The sequence below is a fragment of the Ammospiza nelsoni genome, chromosome 3 (assembly GCF_027579445.1).
Source record: "Ammospiza nelsoni isolate bAmmNel1 chromosome 3, bAmmNel1.pri, whole genome shotgun sequence".
NCBI classification, from domain to species: domain Eukaryota; kingdom Metazoa; phylum Chordata; class Aves; order Passeriformes; family Passerellidae; genus Ammospiza; species Ammospiza nelsoni.
In genome coordinates, this window is record NC_080635.1 from 55120238 (window position 1) to 55135122 (window position 14885).

The 14885-nt window shown below is 38.3% G+C and overlaps 1 protein-coding gene across 2 annotated transcripts in view; it reads right to left on the reverse strand.

Moving 5' to 3' along the window:
* TIAM2 (TIAM Rac1 associated GEF 2) overlaps positions 1-14885 on the reverse strand; it is a 167422-nt gene that overhangs the window by 1356 nt on the left and 151181 nt on the right. For both annotated transcript variants that reach the window (XM_059469054.1, XM_059469055.1), the window contains 11 exons: positions 11733-11912; positions 10222-10290; positions 9720-9845; positions 8357-8465; positions 7564-7743; positions 5598-5716; positions 4354-4462; positions 3284-3342; positions 2345-2450; positions 1514-1601; positions 731-885 (listed from right to left, as the gene is read on the reverse strand). In XM_059469054.1, the coding sequence (XP_059325037.1) occupies positions 731-885; positions 1514-1601; positions 2345-2450; positions 3284-3342; positions 4354-4462; positions 5598-5716; positions 7564-7743; positions 8357-8465; positions 9720-9845; positions 10222-10290; positions 11733-11912 (1300 nt within the window). The remainder of the gene's footprint in view (positions 1-730; positions 886-1513; positions 1602-2344; positions 2451-3283; positions 3343-4353; positions 4463-5597; positions 5717-7563; positions 7744-8356; positions 8466-9719; positions 9846-10221; positions 10291-11732; positions 11913-14885) is intronic.

Sequence of the window (14885 nt, forward strand, 5' to 3'; positions counted from 1 at the left end):
TCAGCACTCTGATACCAACAGTGTGTTCCTCATGTCACAGTTTTCATTACACCTATCCTAGGGTTCTGTGCTTTCCTTCATGTGTAATATATATCAAATCCTCCAAAAAAGTGTAGTCATGCTCACACTTCTGCATAAAGAAAGATTGACTTGGGCACATCAAACACTGAAGGGCCCAGGTGTAGGCAGCAGCTGAACTCTTCCAGATCCTCTGACATTAAGAGGATTTTACAGAGGACTGATCTGATAGAGAACTTGAAATACTAGTAACTACTCATTTAACTAAAATGTCTGAATCCTGTACTTAATTACCGTATCAGCTGGGATGCAGATTGAGTGCATTGAAAGAACCAAGACCCCCTGCCTTTTCCCTGTTGTTCCAGCTATAAATGCTATTAGGGCTGATTTACTAAAGGGAGCCCAGAGGAAAGAATGCTAATATTGTATGGCAAAGGGTGTCTATTCCTTCCCAGCAAAATTAATTTGGGCCTTATTAAGTGTCTTCTCTGAAGACAGCTAATGACACATTGCAGTGTGCTTATCTCCTCTAGCCCTTGTCACATACTGAATGGTAGAGAAACTAGTCCTGCTCCAGTCCAAAAAGAGAAGAAATGGGATTTGTGGGTCTGACACATGTCACTCTATGATCACTCTATGGTAATAATTGTGAACGCCCTACCAGCACCAGAGTCTGGATGCTTTAGTTTTCACTTGAGCAGGTGTTTCTTACCCAGTTTGGCTGTTGCAGGTACACGATTCTTAAGTGGGACGAGGCGATCTTTACATTTTTTCTCCAGTGGTAGCTCACATTTTATGTGACGTCTGAAATTCTCCCGCAGAATAGAACGGATGACCTTCACAATGTTAGTCTTGTTCTCAGAATCACTGCAAGTTTAAGAAAACACAAAACTTAATTTCCTTGCTGAAGTAAGACACTGGGATAAAATGTTCCCACTGCCTTTCTGCTGATGGGCTTTAGTGCAGTGTTTTATTTCAAAAGCTTGCTTTAGTAGTGGGTTTAAAGCTATCATAAGATCATAGAATGTTCTGGGTGGGAAGGGACATTAAAGATCATCAAGTTCCAACCTCTTTACCCTGGGCAGGGACATCTTAACAGTGCTAGACATTTCACACACCTTGTGTTTTGAGATCTTAGTTGCTTCCTCTTAGAAAATTACTTGACAGGTAGCTTCTGTATGAGAGAATCACAACCTTAAGTGGTCTTTTTGAGAAAGTAATCTCTGTTAACCAGCTCATAGTGATTAAATTAGTTACTTTGCCCATACTGGAGCTTATGTTCATATATCTGCAGATTTCTGACATTGGATCACTACACTTAATTCACCCATTTGAATTTGTTATACTTTATGCAGTTAAAGATTGGCATAGTGCCTAGCTTCAAGTAAAGAGTCCCACTTTAAAACTGCTGATGTAAAGGTTACATAGGAGAAAATACTTTATTTTAAATGCCATTGATGTGATTTGTAAAATACAACCTCCATGTAAAACTTACCTGCTGCACAACTGAAAAACTGTTTCTGGCCTGCCTTCTAGTTCTGACTTGGTATGAATCAGTTCCCAGATACAGCTGTTCTCTGTTCCTGTGCATGGAAGGAAACATTACTTTTGCATACACTTCCCAAACCCTTTGGCATTAGAAAGACCAGGGTAGAGTTCCTGACTCTCCAGAAGGCAGTGTTAACTCAGCCATGTGTGAAGCTACAGAAGATCTCACCCAAGGTGGAACCTAAGAGAAAGCTTGGGAAGCCAAGGAACCCCAGAGAACTCCCTTGCTGTGGCAGCCCAGCACTGTCTTTGATAACTTTTCTCTAGGAGAGTTGCTTTCTCGCATTCCTGCTGCTTCTCTATGTTTTCCAGCCTTAACAGGCCTTCACCCAGGTGTGCTCTAAAAACCTTGTGACACTTTACAGAAGTGGATAGGACTATAAAGATCAGCTTGAAAATAAACCCACAGCCCTTGACTACCACAAATTACAGTCACCTTTCTGCTGTTTGAAAAAACATGAGGATCAGCACACAGCACTAGCATGTCATCAGGATGTCAACTACAGTAAACTACCTGCCTTTTATTGGGAATTTCCATTCTGTCATTCCTTCACATCATGTTACATCTCCCTTAATGCACAGAAGTCAGCATACCAAATGAAGAAAGTCTGTAAATGTATCAAACCTGTATCCCCTGATTGCAGAGACAACAGTGGACAGATAATACTTTCTCTACACCTGCTTGTTTCCAGAGGCTCAGAAAGACATCTGGACGAAGCAGTATTACAAAATTCCAGAAAAGCATTCAGTCCTAAAGTATTTACTGCAAGAGAGTTACCTGCTGTGTTCCCCAGTCGAACTTGAAGAGCAGATAAAGGAATCAGCCAACGAAATTTAAATGGATCCAAGTCACCATAATTATGTGCAGCACGAACATTAGTAGGCTGTAAAAAGAAAACAAAGGATATTTCTAAGAAGTAGAAGAAGTGGTGGTGTTTTGTACTTAGATCTTAAGTACAAAAAGAAGAAAAACTAAATTGATTGAACTTTCCTTCACTACCTTAAAATGAACTTGTAAATGTAGTTGAAATGGTGATAGACACAACCTTTGGAATCCATAATTGCTTCAACTTTTAAAAGCCATTTGATTTTAACTGATAAAAATAAAACTTTGCCTATAAGTACTACCAGGGAAGAAGTTTCCTGTGAAAGAACATACAGACTGTTGATTAGCAGAATACATTAATCATGTAGCTGCTGCTGCTACTTTTAGAGCTCCTCCATCTGTTACAATGAGCATGGTGCAGTATATCACCACTGGTACTTGGAACATACAATTTGCTACGTGGCTTCCACATTTCAGGTCTGTAAGTGGGTGCAGAGAAGGTTATGTATATAATACCCCTTTTCCTTTCCTTCCAGGAGTATCTAGGGTCCATAAAAGAAAGGTCTTTCACCTGCACCCTGTGGTAAGGTAGGCTGTCATAAATGCTATCTGGAAGAATTAGTTATTTCTGCATAGCAATGTTTCATTTTCCACTTGATAAAATTAACACGGGGCTCACACAGAAGATGATGCTGCTGCTTACTAAATAACAAAAAATATTTATTGCTACACAGATACTGAGCATTTGTTTTAGCAGGATAGCCAGAACTCCAGCCTAGCAAGTGAAAGGAGTGTTTCACCTCAGTAACTCCCCCTTTAAAACTGTTATAGTCCATCTCACATTGCAGTAATATCCTGAACATCCACCATCTCCACTGATACCAGACTTACCATTTTCTTTTTCAGTTTGTAGTTCTCCTTATAGACCAGTATTACAGCCCTCTTAAAAACTGAAAAGAAAAAGAAAAAAATAAAAGGAAAACCGTTAATTATATGCATAATATTACAATATTCAGTGAAAATACTATCTTGGAGAAGTATAGTCATGGGAATGTGAAGGATGAGATAAGCAAACACAGAAAAGCATTTGCCATGTGCTGAGATGACAACTGGGTTTTTCATTCTGCACTTTCATGCAATGGCAGTATTTTTCCCTCCAATTTTGTTCTGAATGTTTAGGATGAAGCCATTCTGTACATTTAGATAGTAACCACCTATCTGTCCTCTGTAACTCTTCACATAAACAAATACAGAAGATGTATGTTAGATGTAAAAATTTTCTTTCTGTAGACATTTTCAAGTGGAGCAAAGGGTCTGTAGCAGGAGAGGACACAGTCTGTTCTTCGTGCAGTTCTACAGGTTGTTCTTCTGTTTTGGAGCATCCCCTTCCCTAACCATGCTTCCCAGGAAAGGAGTCCCCTGAGAAAGAGAAACCTGTCTGACATTAACCTGGAGTTCTTCTGAAGGTGTTTATCCATTGAAGTAGTAAAATAATCTTTTTTTTTAAGAAATGGACTCTTATTTGTATGCTCTCATTTCCACATCAAGTTTCAGGATAAAATAATCTGGATGGGAATGTCAATGCTGTGGCTGTAAAGTAGAAGTTAGTCTGAATTCACAAGAGTGGAATAAATCATGATTTTCCCACAAGCCTCTTTTGAAAGCCTCATTTAACAGATTGTTCTGAAGACTCTAATATTGCCTCTTGAAAATCTTCCATAGTTTAAATATAGGCAAGACAGCAGCTGAGGGTGGCTCACAGAGCAAACAGTACAAGCAAGCAAATAAATAGAAAGTTTTTTCATGTTAGGAAAACACAAGTATGCATTTTTTCACATATAAATCCACCTTACATATCACGTGACTGCAGGGAATGGAGTTTGGGGCTTTTATCCTGGGAGGAGATCTAATGTGGCCATCTTCAGATTTGAAAGCACAGAGTCCTTAAGAAAGGCACTTACCAAACACTGTAAGTTCAAGGTCTTTCCTTGCTTTGCCCAGTGAGGGAAAAGGATTCAGCCAGGTAACTGTAGAGTGCATCAGAAGTTCTCCCATTGAAAGCTCTGTCACCTGGATTAAATTATAACAGTAAGTAAAATAAATAAACAGTATAAATATCTACATCAGTGCTGCATTTTAGTATACATTGATAACTTTAAGGATCTATGTTTTCTATGTATAGAAAGAGATCCTCACTACAGCAGGAAAAGTATGAGTAATCCCTTTTTTTAAAACAGGTTACCAATATACAAAGTAATAGCCCCTAAGTTACAAAAGCTGGGTAGAAGTCCTTACTATTAATAACTTAGAAGAATACTAAGCTGATCTGATAATCTTACACTTCCATATAGCCAGTTATGAACTGCCTGATTTATTAGCTGTAAATATCTTTAATTTCTATAGAGTAATTAGTATTAATGACGCTACCAATGGCAGAATTAATGAAGGCCTTGTATTCTGAGGCTCCTTTCTTCTGTGGGACACAACATAATACTGAAGAATATCAAAGGCTGTCAAGTTTTGTTTCCCCATAAATGATGAGAAACCAGGTAGTCAACAGGGACAATTTGACTTTTACTAGCAGGAAATGAAACAACTGAGATGACATCTCTCATATCTGATATCCAACTGTACAGATTTGATCTGCTTAGTAATTGTTTGATGTGAATGGCTGAGTTGAGGCCTTGCTGCTCCAGTTCTGGGAGATGACTGCACACAGTCTGTATAACTAATGGGTTTTGCTCTGACAAATACCCATGGATGCCTCAGCACTGGAAGTGCAGAGAATGAGAATAACAGACCTTAATGTGAAATCCTTCAAATTGCCATTTTCATTTATACGGGTGAAAAAATATGTTAAGAGCTTAAGAACTCAATAGCATAAAATCTGAATGCCTTGGGGCATGGGTAATCTCTGCAATGTTTTGACAAGAGAGTTTTTCCTACTGAGAACTATATCTACTCCTGCTTGCAATTCCTGTCAGTCCAGAATGCAGCTCTGGCAGCTGTCTGCAAACTTTACCATAACCTACTGACAGAAAGAAATTTGACAGGCAGATACAAAACAGAAGTCAAAATATGAAAGGAGAATGGAGCAAGCCCAGTGGAAGTAAGTTCCCCAAATTACCTCAGGAAGAGAGGAAGCCCCTAGAGCAAGCTGGATAATGCCTCAAGAGTCAATGTGACATGTTGTTTTTTCTCTTACCTCTTTCTCTGTTCCACTTTGTTCTGCAACCAGTTGGTCAAATACAGTGCCATAATCTTCATATATCTTCTGCATCTCATTTATGTGACTTGCTACTTTTTCCATTGCCTTCAGTGCTTCTGTAAGGTTTAAAAATTTCATACACAGCTATGTAATTCATTTTTATTTTCTAAATATGGTAATTTTAAATTCAATTCCCCTTGAGGCATGTAAAATGATGTTGCCTTCTGAAAGTTTGGCAAACTGAATTCTAACTCTGTATCAATACTTTCTCATAGCAACAGTAGAAGAAAAACTTCCTGGTCAGAGTAAGTGAAAAATGCTCATGTAGTGTCTTAAGTGGCTGAAAAGGCTGCAATAAGCATTCCAGTGACAAGCCCCCAAAGTTGGGGGGGTGTATGATAGTACCATGGCAGTATGATAGTACCATGGTTAAATTTTGCATCTTGTAGATACAGGGCCACAGGAGTGGTCCTCTGGAGTAATCTACACTCATCCTAGAATAGTTATCTAATGATCTTCAGGAGAAACAAATTGGATTTGTCTCCTCCCAGAATGGACAAAAAAATACAGTGTTAGCCTGTACAAGTTCCTCATAGGCTGTACATATTAAATGCTGGTGGCCAGGTTTTGTTTAAATTACATTTTCCAAACAAGAATGTCACTAGTTTCCATTAGATTTTTGTATTAATTCAGAATGGAATTGGACAGGGAACCTTTGTTTCATCAATTCTTAATGGCACAGTTGTTTCATCAATTGTTAATTTTAGCAGTTTGGCATCTACCCTGACCTGTAAATAAGTCCCCAGCCCCAGCTTGTTTGGGAAAGGGAACAATATTTGAAGCTTCTTTTGAAGTCAGTAAGATCCTCATGAGTTTTTACTGACAGTGTATTTTGTCTACATCCATTTTGTGAAAATGTCCGTCAATCCATAAAATGCATCTCTTAATTTTCATCCACCAGGTGCTGACAGACCTGAACTGGAATTTGCCAGGGTGAAGTCCCAGGCATGTGAACCTAGAAAAGCAATCAACTCTAATGCATATCAGATAAGTCTCTCCACATGGGAGAGACTGCAAACATTTGACAAAGATCTCTTCTACACAAACAAGAGTCACAGAAGGACCTCAAACAAAAAATATTTCCTTCTGTAGTCTGTCGCAGACATTTTTTCACAGAAATTCTTTTTTTCAGATTTCTGCGTCTTCTGGAAGGCAGAGGCCTCAGAAGAGAATGTAAACAATTGTTATCAGCTGCTGTGGAATGCGATAGGATGCACCTATTTTGATCTGTGATTGGTTCATGTTCCCATGTTTATGATTAAAGGCCAATCACAGAAGCAAGCTGGGGACAGAGTCCCTGGACACAACTTTGTTATGGATTCTTTCTTTCTATTCTATTCTTAGCTAGCAGCCTCTGCAAACTTCTCTCTTTATTCTATTTAGTATAGTTATAATGTATTATATATCATATATCAATAAATCCAGCCTTCTGATCAAGAAACAAGATTATCGTCTCTCTCTCACCCCCAGCAACCCACTCAGGACGCTGTAATAGTGGTCCTCTTAAACTTTTTGATATATTTCAAGAACTAAATAATAACCACAAGATGGAGCCTTGGTCAGTATTTCTCAAGTGGGTTAAAAAAAAAAAAAAAAAAAAAAAAAAAAGGCAACACTGTGACCCGACATGCTCCTGTGCATGAGGATAAAGATCCCTCCCAGTCCTACTTGCCATGGCAAATCTGCAAAACCTACTTCTCAAAGGGACTTGGACATACCAAGTAGGACTTTTAGCTAAAGGAACAACAACAAAAAAATTACTTAATACTTTTAAGGAGAGTGACGGAATTCTCTCTAGGTTTTGACAAGTTCTGTGCTATCTACCAGAATGCCTACCTGTATCTTCAGAAAGGGCAGGAAATAAAACTTAACTCATTCATTCCTGTAGAAGAAAAGAAGTTACCTGTCAAATGATAATGCTCCTCACTCTCATTGTCTGTCAGAGACACCAACTCTTTTAAAAGCAGAGGATATTTCAGCACTCTCTGAACAGGCTTTATAAGATATGACTCCAGTGTGGAAGAATGTTGCTTTGTGGGATTTCGAGCATCCAGAAAGGTCTTAAAGGCACTATCTGTTTTGGCTAGATTAAAAAAAAAAGGAAAAAAAAAAAAAGAAAAAAAATGTCAGTTGAATATGAAAGTCATGGAAGCTACAATAATTGAAAAACGTGGAATGGCAATTTGAACCCAGCACCAAAACTCTTGCCCTCTTCAATGGATGATTTACAGAGTAGCATATACTGTCAATTTCATTATAATTTCCTGCATCCAATAACATTCAAAAGGGCTGAGAGAGCAATTTTATGAAGGTGAGATTATTCCTCTAATTTTTCCACTGCATTGCAGTGAATGGCAGAGGAAGTAATTCCTGATTTATTCTACCATTTGTTGCTGCTTTTCTGGAGACTGGGCCTGCAGACAGCACAAAGTTGTGGAAGGTGTTTCTACAGCTCTCCAGGCTAATGCCTGGACGTTACAAAAGGAATCTTGTTCTTCAGGTCTATACCATACTTCAGCAGAACCTGTGATCTTAGATCTTCCTATTGAAAGATACCTGATTAGTCCTTGTTTGATACCAATATTTATTCCTTGATTTTATCCAATATTCTCTGCAAGCTGACAAGATTTGTAACAGTAGCTCACTGCAGTTTGAATTCATGCAAGTAAATCACAATAATGAAGACAATAAATTACCTCTCTCAAGAACTTTCTGAACTTTGATGTGGTTTGCACAGAAGCCACTGTACAGTTTGAAGTGGTCAGCATAATACAGAAAGGAGCCACCAAGGGAAAACAGCAATTTCTGAAACCAACACAATCAAAATATTAGTTCACTACTAGAATCCTAAATATATATTCAGGCATACAACAAACAGACTCAATGGTGAATTATCAGCTATCTTTCTATACATATACATATACATATACATATACATATACATATACATATACATATACATATACATATACATATACATATACATATACATATACATATGTATATAACTTGAATATACTACTGGTAGTAACTTGATGATTTTTTTGTATTTCATTGAGTGTAGAGTTTTGATGATTTTTACTGGTAGTAACTTGATGATATTTTTGTATTTTGCTGAGTGTAGAGGTCAGACTGCAATTTTCTCCTTTCTTCCTGAGCAGGTATTCTGTTTTACTTTATATTTCAGGCAGCACAGGAACAAAAATCAGCAGACATATAACTATGTTGTTCTGGGAAGAAAACAGGAGCCATAGGAAGCAAGGCATAAAAGTGCCAAAGCCAGAAGGGACAGAGTAAAACAAATACAGGATTGCTTTCCAGCTGTTTTCCTTTTATCAGGCAGGTGGTAATTACAGGACACCTCTGATGTTCTTGCATGAAGAGGAGGTTGGGAAGATGTGGGAGGGACTGAATCACAAAAGAGGTTTTTAGAAAAATGCCTCCCAAAGCAAATATAAGAAAGAGAAGTAGTGAGGGAGGAGGAAATCAGCCCTCTCCCTTATTTTAATCAATGTTTGCTCCACAAAATGCAGCAAGTGTTCAGGAGGCCTGCCAGCTCAGTCCTGAGCCAGTGACTCCATTGCCAGGGAATCCACTTCCTCCAGTCAGGACAGGTACTGGGTAGTGCTGCAGCCATTTACAATTCAATTCCTGCTTCTTGGACCTCACTACATGGGAAACCCATGTGGCATTAAACAAGAAAAGCTCCCAGTCTCTTCAGGGTTAGTTGGGCACAGCGCAGAAAAGCACAGGCAGGGTGGAATTGTCAGCACAGTGACAATAAACTCTCTACAAAGGAGTTCTGCCTCACAAACATTGCCAAACATCGTGTACTCCAAGTCTACTCTGTCTTTTCCCACGTTGCAAATTTTGCCATGGGGAGGAAGATAAGACCATGAAAAATAGCACTAACCCTTCACTGCTGACCAGAACTCTATAATCCAAAGTAAAGCTTCAAAGCAACCCTACGAAACTTCTAAGAGCCAGAAACTTCTTAAAGCCAGATTTTCACAAACATTTGCAGGCACACTACAAAGTAGGAAATGATGAAATATTTACCCGGAACTGAGATGGTGTTTCCAATGTATTAAAATCTGAGGAAGAAGATATTCCATCTTCAAGGGTCTCCAAAAACACCTTCTGGAATTCCAGCATTTCTGGCAGGCTGCCGAACAAGGACTCCATCTGTGGAAAACATCAGGCCATGAAGTACAGCACTCCATGGACCTAAAAGGTCTTTTGAAATCAGTGGACTAAGGAGATGTAACACACAATGAGATTGCAAAGGCTAGTAACGTCATTGTTAATACTTTTCAAACAGGTTTTATCAAAAATCCATGCAAAAAAATGGAGGTTTCTCAGCAGTTAATTCAGAGAAACAATTACTCTTTAAGAAAAGGAAGTGATGCACACACCAGAGAGAAAGGCACTGACTGGTGTCATTCCTGTTGACATCTTTGTTGTTTGCTTTTTCTGTCCCACTCTCAGCAATAAAAAATCCAAGTGTCAAGGTGTTAGCCCATAAGAGAATGACAAGGACCTTTTTCAGATATTCCCTCACCTCATCCTGAGTAAGGAAGGTTTCTTTTTGAAGGGGCTCCAAGTATAGCTCAAAGAGGCAGCTCAAGTCCTGCAAAAAAGAATATTTGTTCACTTTTTCTGTACCATTTGGAAACTGTTCTTTATGTGGTAACACTGAGATAGTGGTAAATTTGCGGAATGAACTAAAGATACAATTCCTTTTCAGTAACAAAATAGCCTCCATATTATTAGCACTGAAGTTACTGCTAAATTAGAGGTGAAGTGATTTCAGCAGAATGTTATTTTTCATCCTTAAGGCTTTACAACTTGATTATAACAAATTATATTTTAGCTTAGCATGAGGAAGAATTGTTACAGATGTTTATTTTTGAATGAGTCCATCCATATGAACAGCATAAATGTTTTAATTATTTATGTTACATAAACAATATAAATAGCCACTTATTTAAACATCTGTAGTAATATTCAGAAGGACATGTAGCATTTTAAAACCCTACAAGTTATTAAAGTGTTCAGTTATTTTGTCAGGTAGGTATGATCAAGGGCTTTGTCAGTCACTTCTTAAAAAAAACTAATGCCATTTTTGAAGACTCACTGTCCCACACCAAAGCATGACAGCAGGGCTGGGGCCCACTACAGGGCTCTCCAACCCTGGGAAGAGACACACCAGAAATTCTACGTAGAAGGAATAACGAGCAGCTCCCTGAAAATGCCATAACAAGTATTGCAACATGCCACAATTTTTCCTGATGCAAAATTTCATGTATATCAGTGGTCTCTATGGTCATGCTTTGTTCAAGTGATTCCTCTAAAAGATATATCAGGTGGACATAAATGAGGGCATATGGCCAGCATATGGCTATATCAGTGCACTGGTGGATGAAGTGTTTTCTCTTCCACAAATATTATTGCAGAAAGTACTGACATCTGTAAATACAGGCTTTGAAACAGAGAAAAGGAGATGATGCCTTCTTGCTGGAGGTCAATGAAATCGATGTTTTTATGCTTCCTTTGACAGCCAGTCACGTGATTTTAGCGTTCATAAAACGAAGAGAGATACATTGAACAATTTGCAGGTTTATCAGTCAGAATAACTTTCCTGTCATGCTACAAACCACTGGAGTTGTGCCTTTCAGCTTTCCTGGTTCAAAAATAATCATGCACTATTTTCCACATACTCATTTGTATGAGACTATTCTGTTCTTTTACCAGATTTATCTTCATCTTGAAAACTGGGGAGACATCCCCTGGAAAAACCCTTTTTGTTTGCAGGTATCTTCTCCACACAGATGACTGCTCTCCAATACAACTATAAATTGACTGCAATTAATGCTACTACATCAGATCCTACAGCCTCAGATGCAGGAGCAAGTCTGCCAGAAGCAACAGGAACAATTAGATAAGGAGACTTTGTAGGTTATGGCCCTTGTGGAAGGCTGGTTGTGTTAAAATAAGATCAAAATATGTTAACACTGTCCACAAGTCACAATCAGCCTCAAAAACAAGTAAGCCATGGTTTGTTTTTTGTACCTTGACATAAGATTTCTCAGTGTCCATAAGTTCTTGGATGACTTTCCTCAGTCTGTCTGCATCAGAAAGGTGGCGAGCCAGTGGTCGTGGAGGTGGATCCTGGTTGTCCTTCTGTCCTTCCATATTGCTTGCTTGGACTTCTTGGAAGTTTCGGCACAATGCACTGATCTGCTCTGCACTCTGTTGAGTGAGAAGAAACAAACAAGCAATGATATTTTAGAATACAAGTTGTACTACAACTATTTCTAAATTCCTCCAATTTTGCTCCTGTTGCAAATTCAGCATGCCATCGATTTTTGTCAGATGTGTATCTTGACAGGTTTGAACAGCTTTAATTTATAGCAGAACCAGATCAGAGCAGTAAAAGGAATTTAAAATTGCTAGTGATTTTCCAGCATAAATTATTTTCAGTCTTCAGATACAAGTTCACAGAGTGCAAAAGATGACAGAGCACTCGGATATATCACATACTTTGATACTTATAACACTAGCTTCACACTGTTTTGCACCTCTCTTATTTTGCAACACTCACTGCATCAAAATGGAAAGAATAAGCAGATAAATATCTTATAAGCATCCACAATAATTCTTTTGTATTTCATCTCTAACATGTATTGTGTGTTGTCTTGTTGCTTTCTAAACAATGAGACATGAGCCTGAGGGTTCAGATTCCCATTTCTAGGGATGTAAAAAGATGGTCAGATGTTTTCTTTCCAAGGAAACAACTACATATCAGGATCCTTTGCTTTCAAAAAAGGTAAATGGAAAATTAATATTTGATATTCTTTAGAAGAATTATTAAAAACAGAATAAATAAAACAGAGAAAATTTTCAAACAAGATAGGAACTGAAGATACAATGACAACAGTTAATCTTATCATGCAAAGATGGAAGACAAGGAGATATTTCTAACACTATGAAATAAGTATGTCATTTGCTCTTATATGACCACAACTAATATCCAAGAGCAACTTTTGCAGGCCATAATCTTCAATGCTCAATTTGAAATTATTTCACTGTTTTCTTTATTACATAGTGTTTCCCTGGAAGCTAAAACATTGCTACCATTACCCAAATCTATGTTAACAGCATTCAGTATCCACATCTTTGTAGTACATGAAACAATTCTTTAGTGCTTCTGTCATTCAGACATTTGCACAAACTGGACAATTGCATAAGCTGTGACATTTATCACCTTGTATTTAGCAAGTGCATTCAAATGAGGACTACATGAAGCCTGCCTTATTTCATGTGTCAGTCCTTTTATAGTGATATCAGGACATGAGTGCGTTTCAGAGTTGTCTTAATTTGCACTTTATTTATTCCACAAGCTCTTTCAAGTCATCCTTTTTGGGTGTCCTGATTCACGACTGATCACCTGTGTAGCTTGGTTCACCAACACACTAGGCCATCAAATGAACGAATGCAAAAGTTAATCTGAAAATGAACTGAGCTATACAAAGTCTTTCAGTAAATTGGAGGCTAAATGGACTAGCAATATTTAATCTCAACCATTCCTGTGATTAAACATCTATATGATGAAAATAAATGTCAAAATGTCAGATATTTGCCATGTAGTCCATATTACTCAGCTTCCCAGCTCTCAGTTTTGAAAAATGCCACCACTCTAAAAAAAAAAATGAAATTACTTTCCTCACTGATATGTGGAACTTTCTTCATAATCCAGTATAATAACAGTTTGCAGGACTATGAAATTTAGATACATTTAGTATTTTCAACACTTATTAGGACCAAAAAATGGCAATATGAATTGAATGGTGTTTGTTAGAATTATAGCTCCACACTGATGGAATAAATTTTAAAATTGTAGTCAGTCTGTGACACTGAAATTAATTAGTGGCTTGCAAACAAATCCTTTAGGAAGTGGTGTGTGGGTGTGTGTGTATGTGGGTTATTTTAAAGCAGTTTCTAAACAACTCAATGCCAAAGCACTTCACTTCTGTTTTCTTTGTTTCTGATGTCAGAAAGGTTTGTATTTATATGAGAATGTTTCAGATTTTACACTCTCTACAGCTCAAGATGCACATGGGCAGCTTGATTTACATCAGCCTGATGACTGATCAAGGACATTGGGATCAAGGATGCAAGGCAGCCTATTGAAAGCAAGTCACAAGCATCATCATCAGACACAGTTTTACAAGGAAGAGTTAGAAGTCCTCTATTCCTCCTCAACCACCTTTGCATACAGAGCAGGCAGACATTGGGGAATATGCTATTTCTACATCCCCTGAGTTTTGGGGTCAGTGCTGCATCTGTCATCAAGAATCACTGTATGGGAAAGCATATGGAAATAGATAATACTCCTCCATATAAATATTTTTTGATCACCTAAGCAATATAATTTTGCTGTCAGAAATTGTTCTGCATAGCTGGCCTAAGCCCAAGGCACAGGATTACCTCTCTGTACTGCCGACAAGCACTGATTTTTATAAACTTTAATATGTTCCTGGATTTGTTTGCAAATTTGGCATTAAAAATATTGTCATTGACCTTCCTGCTCACAGGATCTTGTCTCTTCCTTAAGTCTTGCTGCTCTGTGTCCTTCCCTCTACAAGAGGGAAGAGTCTTCCAGACCATGCAATATCCAGATCTCACTCTTTGTACCCACTGTGGTATTTACACTTGGCTCAAAGCAAGCATGAAATGCTACTTGGTCACAGTGTTTCACATGCACTCATATACACTGCATAGACCACAGAAGATGAAGGAACCCATTCTGCCAATGGAACCACCGGTTCTTGACAAGGAGCCTGGTGTAAGTGAGAACATAGCAACAAATAAGTTGACAAGCATAAAACAATTCTTCCTCCATGTTTCTTCCCAAAACTCTCTTACCACCCAGGTCGGGATCCCTACCCTTTTTCCCTAGTGTTCTGGATGCTACTTTCTGCCTTTGACAATTTCCTGCTCTTTTAAACTGTTTAAAACAGATCCTTTCCAGAAAGTCTTGAGTGACAGCCCCTAGGATCAGCTCTTTTACATCTGGCATGTGGGGGCAGGAGAGGCTCAGCCTCTGTCCTCTAACTGGGATTGCCCTGCAGCTGGGATTTCAAAGCCATCTGGACATTCTGGATGTCAAATCAAAACTTGGTAGTCCAGCGCCCTTAAGCCCAGAAGTCTCAAAAGGAACTC